General features: G+C 46.0%; 3 protein-coding genes across 3 annotated transcripts; all 3 read right to left on the minus strand.

The window, feature by feature from the left end:
• Positions 1–1,099: 1,099 nt before the first annotated feature.
• On the minus strand, positions 1,100–2,624 carry HD556DRAFT_1250727 (uncharacterized protein; the record flags this gene model as incomplete). Its single annotated transcript, XM_041298961.1, has 8 exons — positions 1,100–1,211; positions 1,259–1,413; positions 1,535–1,663; positions 1,712–1,850; positions 1,901–2,094; positions 2,147–2,252; positions 2,301–2,450; positions 2,503–2,624. 8 exons carry the CDS (start codon positions 2,622–2,624, stop codon positions 1,100–1,102), a joined length of 1,107 nt encoding a protein of 368 aa, XP_041152335.1.
• A 1,104-nt stretch (positions 2,625–3,728) lies between these two features.
• On the minus strand, positions 3,729–4,596 carry HD556DRAFT_1451357 (uncharacterized protein; the record flags this gene model as incomplete). The annotated part of the gene is made up of 4 exons (XM_041307943.1): positions 3,729–3,883; positions 3,957–4,176; positions 4,223–4,306; positions 4,363–4,596. 4 exons carry the CDS (start codon positions 4,594–4,596, stop codon positions 3,729–3,731), a joined length of 693 nt encoding a protein of 230 aa, XP_041152336.1.
• A 2,914-nt stretch (positions 4,597–7,510) lies between these two features.
• Positions 7,511–9,550, minus strand: HD556DRAFT_1425804 (lariat debranching enzyme, C-terminal domain-containing protein; the record flags this gene model as incomplete). The annotated part of the gene is made up of 9 exons (XM_041304613.1): positions 7,511–7,617; positions 7,667–7,799; positions 7,826–7,995; positions 8,042–8,537; positions 8,592–8,677; positions 8,726–8,742; positions 8,901–8,966; positions 9,039–9,228; positions 9,529–9,550. Coding segments are annotated over 9 exons (1,287 nt in total), but the record flags the coding sequence as incomplete, so codon positions are not given.
• Positions 9,551–13,861: the final 4,311 nt, after the last annotated feature.

The following is a 13,861-nucleotide window of genomic DNA, read 5'->3' on the forward strand; positions in this document are numbered from 1 at the left end:
CAGTGTAATATAGACAAGTTGAACTATCAGCCCATGCACTGGAATGTACAGGAACCCTCCTTTCCTAAAGCTACACATTCAGAGTACAGCGGTGCTGGACACTAATATTTCTCCTGTATTATCTTAACATAGGAAGTATTACAATTAATTAGGGTGAACTGTAATCCATCACCCTTTATGCGGAGAATATATCACTGAGTCTTTATGACTTTGTACGTGAGAGTTGTGCAGTGATTAGGAAAATACGTAAGGTATCACGAGTTTTGTTGAGGCATTGTACTTTGCCATCAGAATGAGCAAGTTGATTCTGGGGTCACAGTTAGTATAAATTTTGCCATCGAAGACGCAATAGCACTTGGTTGCAAAGCTCAGTCTTTACGAGAGCATCATGTCTTACCTCTCTCGGCGAGGGACTAATTCCACTGGACAGTAGACATGTGCATTTATGGATGATAAATCTATCTACAGTCGACATCTCGCCAGCATCAGCAATATGGTCGAGGATCGGGAACAACATACAACTTTTTTCAGGGTACACAAAGTCAGTTTGAGCCGCAGTCGATGACCATTCTAGGTAAAGCTGTCCATGAATGAAACTACGTCAACTCGATGAATTATTTTTGTTATATTTCTACATTTCTGCTTCTAAATGGAATATGTTCCTATCAGTTAGGGTACTGCCAGGTTTGACCCGTCATGGGCGCGTTGCCTCGTTATGGGCGTGTCGTGCGCGTTGCCTCGTTATGGGCGCGTCGTGCGCGTTGCCTCGTCATTGGCACGTCGTGCGCGTTGCCTCGTTATGGGCGCGTCGTGCGTGTTGCCTCGTCATGGGCGCGTCGTGCGCGTTGCCTCGTTATGGGCGCGTCGTGCGCATTGCCTCGTCATTGGCGCGTTGTGCGCGTTGCCTCGTCATTGGTGCATCGTGCGCGTTGCCTCGTTATGGGCGCGTCGTGCGCGTTGCCTCGTTTATATCCTACCAATGAAATTGAAACATGTAGCTTAGTATTGAGAATCGGCTGATTTGAACAAATAAAGAATATATATTCTGGAACCAATCTGTCTACAGTCTAAGAATTTTATATAGTTGCGCAGTCCAGCCTTAAGGAGAACCTCCCTCATGAACAGCCCTCTGCGAAGTCATCCTAGACACGGAGAACCTCCCAAGCTGCGCTGGTGTAAGAGGTATAGCCCGAGTCTTTCCAAAAACCTTCCTGTCAGGAATGAGACCAGTTGGGGCGTGAAAAAATGAGAATATTACCTGTTCCACCACTTTAGCAACTCCTTGATGCGGGCTTGTGCGTCAATGCCAGGTGCGACTTCGAAAAAATCAACAATGTTGTTGTAGAACACGTAGTAGTCGAAGTCTCCGTCAATACTCCGCCAGGAATTGACGTTGGAGAGGGAGAACCGAAGCTATAAGTAAAAGTTAGCCCTGAAGGTAAAAAAAATACGTGAAGGCGCTCACACGAACCTGGCAAGCGGTGTAGGCGATGGATCGTGGGGTAACCGACTTCATGCCGATAATATTTGCCACGTGACTACGAGTAGTCATGTCGCTCTCAGAGGACCGGCGGCGTTGAGAGGCTACAATAGCGTCAGCACCATCACCATCACCATCAACTTCTTTGGCAGAAGATGGAGATGTGAATATATGTTTGAAGGCCTTTGTTTCAAATAAGCAGTGTTGGCCATTTGAAATAGCACGACTTACCTTGAGGAGCAGAGCCGAACGAAACAGTCCCTTTTCGATGTTGCCAGAGTCAAAAGTGTAATCCAGGTATAACATTGCTGGCCAAGAGTATGCTGTGACAAGAAAGTCAGGGTCCCTGTCCCTGATTTTTTCCTTAGTCCTATTGCGGCAGTGAATACATTAATACTACCACGTGCAGATGGCACTTACAAATTGAGAGACCAAGTATACTCTACGGGACACAAGAGCTTGCCAGTGATGTGATGGATGAACCCGCGATCGTCTTTGATATTCGTGTGAAGGGGCGGGTCCAGGGGATGAAAAAGTTCAGTGAGCCACGCGACAATCACATGTTTGAGATTGGCGGTATCATCCCCTCGGGCGCTGTCCGCGCCCTTACGCAGCTAACAACATAGGATCAGCGATACAGAAATAATTCCCGAAGTAAGAACTTACATCTCTCAAAATGTAATCAAGTTCATCAACATCCGACGAAAGTTTTTTTTTGAGCCAGGGAAGGCAACGAAGTAGTTCATTGAACGATCTGATGGTCCTGTCCTCGCTGGTCCAAGTTAAGGGAGTTACGGGCCAAACAGAGAGAAGCACTCACTCTTGAGTAGAAACAAGCTGATCTGGCAAATCCAATGAGTCCAGCAACTCTTCACGTCGGTCGTTTTCAGCTATGAGGTCCTCGAGTCCATCAAACAAGGACACAAGCCGACGGATGGCTCGTCCTTTGTGTACGTTAGAGTCGATTTGCCTGTGCACATTTGGAATGAGAGTATCAAGTCAAAAAGAGGCCAAAAACGTACGGCTTGACCCGCTTGTTACTGGCCCTGAGAACCTCAACCTCCTGTTCCAGAGCCGCAATACGTCGTTTAGCACGAACGACAGCAGCAGCATCATCGTGGTCAGAGGAGGATTCTATAGCCATGGAGAAAGTTAGAGAAGTGGAGGGCGCAGAGGATGGGGAACCCTTGACAGCACGATCCCTTTTTATGTGATGACCAGACTGAATATTTCCAAAATCTGAAGCATGTGATATCCGAATGAATATGTGAAGGCAAGACACTTGCGTGTGAGGCCTGTATGCTGTGTTGTCAAGCAGCACAGCAATTAGCCCAGAATGAACGTGACTCACCAGTAAGATATTCGTAATGTGAAGAGAGAAGTGTGATTGCAAAGTGGGGTCGGAGGCAATTCGGCAGATGCACCTAGAATCTAGATGACAAAAGGGGCATTGTGCAGAAGCGACGAAGTGGATACGAACAAAATACCTTTCTCGACGCTGATAAGATACACATATCGGGAGGCGTGCATCTCTGCCTTTGTGCACGAATAATCTAGATTCGCCGCACATGAATCGACCACATCAGGCCACCGTCAATACCATGCGAGACTGACAATTACATACAAAGGAAGCCTACCAATATCCCTCTGCGTGACCTCTAAAAACTGTAAGAGTTGTTTGCTAGTGGAGCAAGCGGCTTCCGGGGGCTGTCATTTATCGATGATTGGTAAGAAAGGGACCGGGAAGACGAGTTCTTCATGTACGTACGACACTGATAGTAGGGAAATAATGCCCCCTCATGCTTAGCGTGGAGTGTACGTCGGAATGAGTGAGTCAGGAAAGGAGAAAGGGAACCAAGTGGCCAATCTGGAGGTACGAGGGGAATGACCTGTATATGTTTTGTATGAGACATCGTAACGACAAGGTAGTGCACATCGAGTTCGTGTCTTTAAGAAGGAATGCACTCACGTCAACAGCATCTAGACTCGCAGCCTGTGAGCTCAGTAGTCTTGTGGTTTGCTGGGGCTGTATATGTGTTCCAGTCTGCGCCCGTAGCACGAGCCCGCCTTGCACGACATTGCAGCACGAATCCGTCACGACCGTTGTATTCTCGCAGGAGTACTGTACTGGGAGACGCATCTAACATTCTCAGGCTCCAAGTCAGTGTTGGACGTTGCATTTATGAGTGACTTATCCTACTGAAGGCGATGAGAACGAGTCGTGCCGGTGTCGACAATACCAGCAGTCTCAGACAAATGATGGGACCTCCATAGGAAATAGACCGGTCGATGCACTAGCAGGTTTGTCTGTGACAGTGGGGACAACGTCGAAGTTGGAAATGGTACCCTCCATCAACTCAGTTGGTCCAACTCTAAGAATTCCATCCGGAGGTGATCGGAGCACTTGTCAACAGTAAAGACCAAATACAAATGTATCAACTCAGGTATAGTAACCACCAGTCGAAAATTCAGTGACCGTCGCCTAAAGCTTCACAGATCCTAGACAGCACCAACGTCTGTCTTTCAATAGCACCCTCGATGCTAGATATTGCCTGAATGATGGTCTTGGACCGGGTTGGGCGTGGACTGAACTCAAACGGTGTCTGTAGCCGTCTGCGCTTCTTTGGCGCAATAGAACCTGTAGCAGAAGCGCATTCAGGAGAGTTGGTCCTGTTGTGCCCAGACTTGCAGGGTGTCTGTCAAAAATAAATGATTTGTAGAAGGATACGCAACATTACTCACGATGTCCAATGCAATTTGCCTTTTCTTCAGAATGGGCAAAATCTTAGTGGTATCTTTAACTCGAGCATTCCAATCCTCAACGTTCTGAAAAACCGCAACGAGGTATGTTTGGTGCTACGGCGGACAGAATATGCACTTACTTTTTTCAGTTGCTGGTATTCCTCTTCGAACTGCTCCACAAGCTTCATGGCACGGTCTACATCTGGAGCAGCTCGGCCATATGCCAAATTCTCCGCCCCAGGAGTGCAAATGTAGTCGTCACTGAAAGCGACTCCTGCAAAGACGTCCTCCGGCGCGTTCAAGTTGTCCGTAGTAGAGTTACTGGCACTGACACCGAGCAAGATCGCTTCAGCTGCGTCATTACGGTCAGACATGTGAGAGTCGTGGCTATAGCAGCGGCCCTGAAACTTGAAGTATGGTGACATGATTATGAGCAGTGTCGTTTCTCCCAAAAGTGAAGGTATTTAAGCCTGTCAATAGACCGGGCGTCATTTCCTACTCACCTTCAGCAACCCTTGAGCTAAACCCAGACTGAGTATATCGTGCCGGATCTTTTCCGCACCTTCAGGTAATCATTTGTGAAGAGCAGTGAAGAGTTCTAATTGGCCGATATCTATAGCACAGTTAGCCAATCAAAATCGCTCCTTGAAGGAGCGGAGCCAACTCAGCTCTTGGTGCATGCCGTATGTATCTTAAAATCTCCGCTACAAATTTGTACTGAAATCTCCTTGGATGCAACCACGGTCCTAGTTACCGGATTTTGCGCTCGTCCAGAGGGATCACATCTCCAAATGTCCACGCCTGCTCTCTCATCCCCCATCATAGTATCACCTGATGTGCGCTCACCTTCAAGATCCCCCAGTATAATTCAAATGTCCCTCCAATCTCAGACATCAACGGGTCTACCGAGGGCCTCCCTTTTAAGACGCACAGGTAGTCCAACCAGTGGGCACAGTGCAGGGAGCGCGGGCAGTCCAATGAGGCAGTATGGCATAGAGGTTGCAAACAATGAATATTTCCATCACATGGTAAGTCTGGACTCTATTGGCTGCTGAGAAACTGCTCACTATATATTACTTGCAGTACTCCATGGTCGACTTCTGCAGTTCTGACCGGAAGTCACTATTAAAGTTAGCAAAGAGCACGCATCACATTGTTCGTGGTGGCCGAGTGGCTGCTCAAGCTAGATTCGAACAATTTCTGTCGTTATTAAAAGCATTGGGTGAGGAGTTGGACGACTGGAAGTGGAAGGAATTCGAGGCGGAACAAACCTTGTGGTCATTGCAATCGCAGGAAGGGGACGTCTAAGCCAACATTGCAGTAACAACACATTTCATAATTATATCTCTGTATTAACATGCGGCAACAGTAGTGGCAACAGTAGTGGCAACCTCCACGTAAGTTGATATGTATATAGTATTCTTATCATATGATGTCCTGCATGTATAGTAGTTCATTGCATTTGACTTTTTGGCCTCCCAGCTCGTGCGTGCGCATTCTATGTATGTGTCTTCTGCTGATCGTAAGGGTCATATTCGTGATCTGCTACGTGTGTACATGTATATAATGATGGTTGTATCTCGAACACTATTCTGTTTGAGTTGCTGAAGTATCACGCTCCAAAGCCAACTTTAATATTTGCATGACACACTACTCAGTGCGCGATACAACATAGGGTGCGCGATACACAACAACGGAGTACACAATACAACATAGCAAAGTGCATGTAACACAGCCCACAAGTGACGTGTTCCAAAACTTAGTATCACAGCGGAAAGAGTTTGGTCAGGGTAGCAAGGTATAGGCAATAAAAGTCCGTAATTATTACTAAAAAAGATACCAAGAGGTGGCAGTAGGGCACGAGAGATTAAACAGCAAATGTTCATGTCGCCGATAAAATAATCCTGAGGCCGGGTATTAATATGGATGAGGGACAGATGGGCTATCGGGATCGTGGATACCACGCAAAGATTATATTGGATGGTTATGGCTCTACGAAGTTAGGCAGCATGGAGACATGACAAAGAACACTCGAAAAATGTAAACGACTCAGCGGTAGTGATGGATGGGGCTGGCCAAGGTCTCCCAACAAGCAAACCCGTCGACCGAACCATCAGTTCAGTCTGATAATAATCCTGTTCCGGTTCAAGAAGGGCCTGAACCAAGAACTGAACAAAAAAAAGATAAAGAAATTGATTGACGCACCGGAGAACTAGATGTAGGTGACCCTCCAGTGAAGGTAATCAGATAGGTAGCAGGTAGTATAGACAGAATGTACCTCTTCCAGGAGCTCATCGTGTATCGAAAGAGAATTAGTGATCAAAGAGACTAAGGTTTGCAGGATCCGAAGTTGAATGTCCACGTCTTGGCTCATGGCATCGTTCATCGTGCTTACGATGAGTGGAACAACAGACTGTGGTACAGCCTTGAGGGCTATCAAGCGCTGCAGCGATCCCAACGAGATGGCGACGACTTTCGCGTTTTTGGTCGCACACCCCTTGAACACTGGACGGAGAAGATCATCTGACTGTGCGCTGTCTGTGGGTGAACGATGAAGAAAGCGAGGCACGTTTGAATGGAATCACGTACCAGATGCCAAAGATGCTGCCGCTTGCTCCAGAGAGGACCTAAGTATCGCAAGCGACTTCTCTGTTGCCTTTGCGTGGACATAGTAAGACGCCAGTACATGGGATGAGCACTTTCCGCCGTACCTCGCGTATTTCTGGATGCTTTCTCCTAGACTCGCTAGCAAGGGACTTTAGACGAAGGTATAAGTGGATCTGGCGGATTGTCGTTGTAAACACAAACACACTTGCAATTCAGTCACTAGGAAGGCTAATGAACTCCTCGTCCTTGTGTTATTCTCAACGAGATTTAGACGAGTCCTGACAAATTCCAACAGGTTTTCGTCAATTACAGGGAAACACAGCCCAGCGCGCAGAAGATCAAGGATTGAAAGAAAATGTCAATTGAAAGTCGAATAATGAATTACAATTGTGTTTGGGAAAGTATATTATGGACGCCTGTTGACAAGAGGTGTGCAAAACTAGAATATAGCACATACACCCGGAGAAACCTCAGAGGCGTCCCCCCCCTCCTGTCACAGCGTGACGGTCACTGTAATTACACCATATTTGGAAGCTTAGTCACACAATCTCAATGCAAACCAAGTCCCAGTACTGATACAAGGGAGGGGCAAACGAGCGCAAGCAAGCTACATATACATGAACGTGCAGTTCGGAAAACACGTAGAAAGCATGAGTGATCTGAACGTGAGATATGCACTTGTCATCGGGAAAGCTTCTTAGGCCCGATTGTCCGAAGAGAAATCATCACGTTTTGAATGTCAAGCATATCGCAAAAAACGGTAGTCTGAGGATTAGTGTACCAAGGTGCTGCATAACCAATGTCAGTTAATATATCTCAAGGAATCAGTACTCTCACGTTGTTGATTCTTTTGAGCTCCTTCACTTCCAGGACCAGGGGCGCTCTGCACGAATGTCTGGCAATCCAAAATGGTTCGGATGCCAGGTAGAGGGACACCGGAAGAGTCTACTTCGTTATTGCGCACATTGGACTTGACCATTCCATCTCTTCGGCAACCATCGCACGAGCTGTTGCTTCATTGGGATAATCTGCTTGACGCCGCCTCGTGGAGAAGAATGGGTGAAAAGCGCGTGATATTGCCAGCCATTCCGGATCGAAGGTTAACTTCGGCACACAGCGTTGTCCAGGCATGGTAGATTCATCCGATGTGTAGGCACATCGATGACCTATATTAGAAATTATCAGAACCATGCCCTATCGACACAAAGCCACATACCTCCATAAATTCTCGGTTTGGAAGGCATTTATCCAATGCGAGGAAGTTTGTCATAGATGGCTGTGGCCGACAAGCAATGGGAGGCAATTGTGTAACTTCCTCTTCTAGGGTTATTTGATCAGGATTGTGAGAAGTCGTTTGCAAACGAGAATATTCAATTGGAGGATTCTGAGATTCAACTGCATCGAAATCATCATCTGCAATTGCTATTTCATCTGGGTTTTGTGGTGGCGAAGTCATGGGCAGAGAATTTGATCCAGTACCGGTTTGTTCATGCTGTACGGTAGCCTGAAAGCGAACATGCAAGTGCGCTGAAAACCACCATTTTGGTTTCAGCGTCCGCAAGAGCCCCATTAAAGGAGGGGAACCCAGGTTGCCCGTCTGTACATCCTGTCTAAAAAATGGTTTGCGGCAAAGGAGGCCCTGAGTATCACCATGTCGCTCGATGTATTGGGGCCAATCATGAGAAAGGAAGATATCCAGGGAGGATAACTGTGATGTATCCAATGTGAGATCAAGAACTCACAAAGACTAAAATTCACGCACCAAGGACAGACGACGAACATTAAATTCCCTGATGTGATATATGCTTCGCATGGTGCCATGATCATAAGGTAATCTTTCGTAAAAACCTGCATGTGTTTAATGTGGAGTATCCGAGAACATGATTGGAGAATCACCTAGACTGAAATCATTACTTTTGAAAATTCCAGACGCACCAGCAATACGGATACCATTCACTTGGATGCATCCGGCATGCCGAGGAAGTATATGTTTGTGCAAGCCACCCGCCATGATACCTGTGAGAGTTAAATAAGTATATCCTTATAGGTAGCGCGCGGAGCGGATGCATACAGTTCTGACATGTAATTCGATGCCTCGTGATTCCCGCCTATTACGATGGTAAGCACCGGAGCAGTCCTTTTCTCCTGTATAGTATCTAGAGAAAAGTGTATCAATGCATGTTTATGTCAACTAGGTATTGGCACGTACTTGTGGAAATCACCTAGCTGCCTATACTTCTGCGGGACAGCCATGCATTGCATGTCTCTGTGATTGCGAATAGCTTGAAAGTCCCCGCACATAAGAAGTAAATCCACAATATAGTTGTGCCTGGCCTCTAGGTCACGTAGGTGCTGGTAGATCGCGTTCAGTGCGCATGGCTGCATCCCTCCACTGCAATCTATTAGAATGAGTTAGTGATAATTACTATGGACCAGTGGCAAAATTCGACCTTCATGGCCTGAAAGAAAGTGAGGGCTCCTTCTCTGAGATTAACCAAGGATTCTGAAACGATTATTTTCCTTCCTCTATGAGGTCACGATGAGACTAAGTCACTCAGAACTTCGAAGGTCTGTGGCTGTGCAACTCTTTTTGTTCGTGGTACATAGATTCAAGTAGTAAGGACGATGAATATATCTAATTAACTGAGCATGAATTCGTACTACTTGTGGTTGAAATTCGGACCAACGCCCAAGCTTACACCTGAGATCGTCGACAGAAATCACTGAAAAGTTCAGTGTCCGTGGAATGAGCACATGGTATCGATATCGATGGACCCGTCAATGCGTTCCATCTCAGACAATGACGCTGATTGACACCAGACCTGGGGAGTTGATTTCCGTTGATTTGAAGAATAAATGGCTCACATCCTGCGGTTCTCATAATGATGGGCCTATCGGAATAAATCAACGTATTTCAAGGACCCGACTTGCTGACCCTGAAACAATTGTAAGCGGTTTAGGTCTTACTGCTAGTCCTAGTCCACGTTAGTCTCGCCGCGTCACGACCACGGCAGGACCGCGTAGAAAATTACAAGTTGGGTCACGTGAACCACTTCCTGACTTCACACCATATCACTCTCGGTTCATGAGTACCGTTATCAGTCAAAGCTTATTTAGTTCTTCCGAGCTTCCTCAAACCCTGCAGAGACACAGTCCGAGTATACCTCACGACGTTACTCGGTCAATCATTGATATCACACGCCTAGAAGGGATGTTTCCATTTAGAATTCAGAAAACTAATGTATCGAAACTTTGTCAGTGCATGTGGCGCCAGAGTCTCAACTTTGAACCCCAAATTGATCGCACCGAATGCCGATGCTGTGCCACGAGGTGACTATTTCGGGTAAGTATACTAAAAGCTTGATGTACTTACTAGCAAAATCAGTGTTGTCAGCACCGTTAAACTCATTACTCATAAAACTAGAACATTCCGATCGGAACGCGAGTTCACAAAGTTCGCCGCTCCAGATGAATTTCTGGACTTCGGTTCCGTTTCGCGAGCGTTAAACTTTTACTCTTTTTGTACTCGGCAACACTAGCAATTCAGTTTGTTAGGCGAGTGAGTGTGACTTGGCTGAGGCCCTGAGCCCCGCATTGCCCATCCAAAATATAAAGCATGTTGAGTGTGCTTAGCTGCTCACCTGAGATTACACCCAGCTGTTCTTCATATCATGTCACACCAAGAAGGAACTGTCGTCCACCATGATAATTCTCAAGGTCCTCCCCCCAACTATGACCCTTATATGATTTCGTCCCCCGACCATCCATTTTTTCCCGGCGCTCCGGTAAGTCAAAATCTGACACCTAAAATTTGTCTGACCTTTCATATAGATTACCAAGCGAATGTTTAACGATCTTCATCAAGCGGTTTTTGCTATAGTCATATTGCGTGCTTGGACTTTAGCCCCTGCGATACTGAAAGCCGAAGCAGGCCACCACCTCAAATTTGTGGCCTTCAAGAATAATATCAGCGGTAATTTATATTCTCAAAACTCTTCATGTATCTGACCACTACGTAACAGAAACTCAACAAGAAAATCTGGCAATATTGTCCTTGAACACTGAAATTGGGGTACGCGGCCCTATCCGACTATTATCACTTTGGAAAAAGTGCTGCTTCGGATATCTTGTTCAGGCGAATATGTTGGATTCGGTTCAGTTCAGTTTTAGTGCTCTCGTGGTCGACAGGATTACCCTAGCCCGACGGCCTGAAGCACGGTATGAGTGGCTACACTACCATGATTCGCTAACGGTGGGTACTGTTATACATTCTTTTTCCATTCCATTGATGATTCGAGAATGTATATAGGGAGACAGGAGACTATTTCGGAATACTCTTCCGTTAGGATTGATGGCTGAATTTCTCTCCCGCAATTATGCTGATGCCATACGTCATGAAATTTCCAACAACCAGGCAGGCCCTCGAGTCCTCAATAGTGGGCCGGGGCTCATTAATTTTAGGTACACGCTAGCATGCGCCATTGTTACGGTGCGTATAGTAGTCTTTCATTCGTCCAGTAACTAACTGAATTGACCCTCAGTTGCAATATGCCTTCAGTGAAAACTGGAACTGGGCTGCTATTCGGGCATTTGATCCTTTTTACAGTTCAGACTTAGCTGACAGCACGGAAGCTACCAATTTCTTCGAGGAGGTAATCTCAGTCACATCCGAGCTAGTAACTAGCTGGGATATTGTTTGTCCACAACTCAGAGAAACGATCAACATCACAATGTAAGTTCTGGAAATGCTACACTCTATTGAGGTCTAATTGAATATCTACCAGTTGCCACGTAGATCCTCGGATTGCGACACACTCGTGATGATGGGTCTCTGCGTCTGCCCTTTCCATAGTTTACTTGGCATTAGAATATGTTTTTGTCATATATTTCATTATCATCATCCGCCCTGCTCAATTTATCAGACCGACTCATGAGAACAGAGAGAGCAATATTAATGTTCGAAAATCGCTGATATTTTCAATCTCAACACTCGGACAAGAGGTACGTCGATGTTATTGTCGGAGCAGATATCTCACTAAGAATGGTGTCCTAGATTGAACTCATTTGGGTGAGTGACAAGAGTGCCGTATCAGAAGAAAACAAGAGCATGCGATGAATTTGCGACAGAGACAACGCTGGTCTCTCATGACCGTGCTGTATTTTATTGTTCGTATTTGATGTTGTGCTTTAGCGTGGTGGGCAACTTATGCTGAATCCAAAATGTTCTAGATGCGCTATATTGGGATACCTTATTCTACGTATGTGTCGAGAAATATGCCATCGGTATCGATGACAGATGCAGTAAGTATTCTGTAACCATCTCATTCCCATCCAATCCATATGCTCATATGTGGGAGTGAGTCAGATTTCCAAGCATCCAACTTGGCTCAACACAGTTACTTAATAGGTGTAAGTTGGAGTCTTTGATACTAGTGCGAGGGCGTTCACTAATTGGAAGTTTTTAGGTACTATCACGGACTACGCAGTGAATGGCACAAATGTGCCATGTTGGGTAGTAAGTCACCCAGGTGCAATACCTCTGATATTGACCTGACTGACACACGATGCAAGTCATCATGATTGCTCGGTTACATGCCATGTATCAGGGATCTAGAGCGATGCTCATGTTCATTGTTATTAACTTCCTGGCTGTAAACGTCGCCTGCGGAGTAATTGCGGCAACGATACTGTCCTGGGTAAGCTTTACTTGTTGACTTGAAGAGCACGGCTCATTAGACAAACACCAGAGGAGTTGATACTCTCTGGCACATATACGTGCAGCTATGAATTTGTAGTGAACGACCGGCTTTTTATTTCAATGGTTTGGATGCTCGACACTGTTTGGGAGGCCCTCGCATTGTGTCTCTCAGTCTGGGTTGCCGTGAAACACTTCAGTGAGCTGCGACGACTCGACCCATCGACAGGATCGACCATCGGGGACTGTTTCAGAGTGCTGATACAATCTCACGTTCTTTATTTTGCAAGGTGAGTTTGTAATGGGGACGTGGTTGTATTTTTCTGCTCAAGTTCCGCACATGTTGAAGTACCAGTTATTTACTGCTTTTAATCGCCCAATATCCATTGTCAACCTTGACCCAGCTAACGACAACATGCCTTATCCATATACAATTGATATAACTTCTTTGATCTCCCTCCAGGATGTCATGGACCAACATGGCCTTGGCCCCAACGGAGGAATCCTGATCTGTATGGAGTACCTATACATCAACTTCAATTGGCTCGATGCACGGCTGCAAGAGCTGGGATCTGATGGATATGTGCTATTTGACGTACCCGGTCAGGTCGAGCTTAGCATACATCACGAGGCGCTGAGATGCATAGTGCAACGATTGACGAAGATCGGGTTTATGGTACGTTCTATTATGTTGGTTCTGTTGTTAAACAACGCTAATTCATCTCTGTGAATGCGCACTATGCGACCGACACCGCGAAATATGAATATGTTTCCGTACTTCTCCTGTCCCTCCGGACTATGCTGCTCTTGGAACTGCCGCATGTCAATGTTTTGTCAAAGGTTGATTTGATAGCTCAATACGGAGACCTGGGTGCATATGGGTGACCATGCAACATACCAACATCACTTACCTTTCCGGTAGATTTCAATCTCAAATTTTACACGGATGTTCAGGATCTTTCCAATTTGGAGAACGCACTAAATATTTTCATCATCGTGGTACACTGTTCTCACCGAGGAACTGAAAGACTTGAGACTCAAGCGCCGAGCATCCATCCACTTAGTAGAACGTGATCTTATTACATAATCGATTAAAATTTGAGGTTGTTTGGCAAGACCTTTAGAAACAAACAGACCGGGGTGGAGAAATGCATGCCTTGAGACACGACATACTACTACTCCCCCCTAGTGGTATTGAATTCGCAACGACACTCAAACTAACGCCCTCAACTATCACTGGATCTTACAGCCAAGAAAAGCTGCCTCGCGTTCTTACCAATGTTGTTGTTTCAAGATCCAACCTTTTGCGCATTTTCGAAGTCTGGGAGCAACCTCCG

This window comes from Suillus plorans (genome assembly GCF_016647745.1).
Source record: "Suillus plorans strain S12 chromosome Unknown HD556scaffold_127, whole genome shotgun sequence".
Classification (NCBI taxonomy): Eukaryota; Fungi; Basidiomycota; class Agaricomycetes; order Boletales; family Suillaceae; genus Suillus; species Suillus plorans.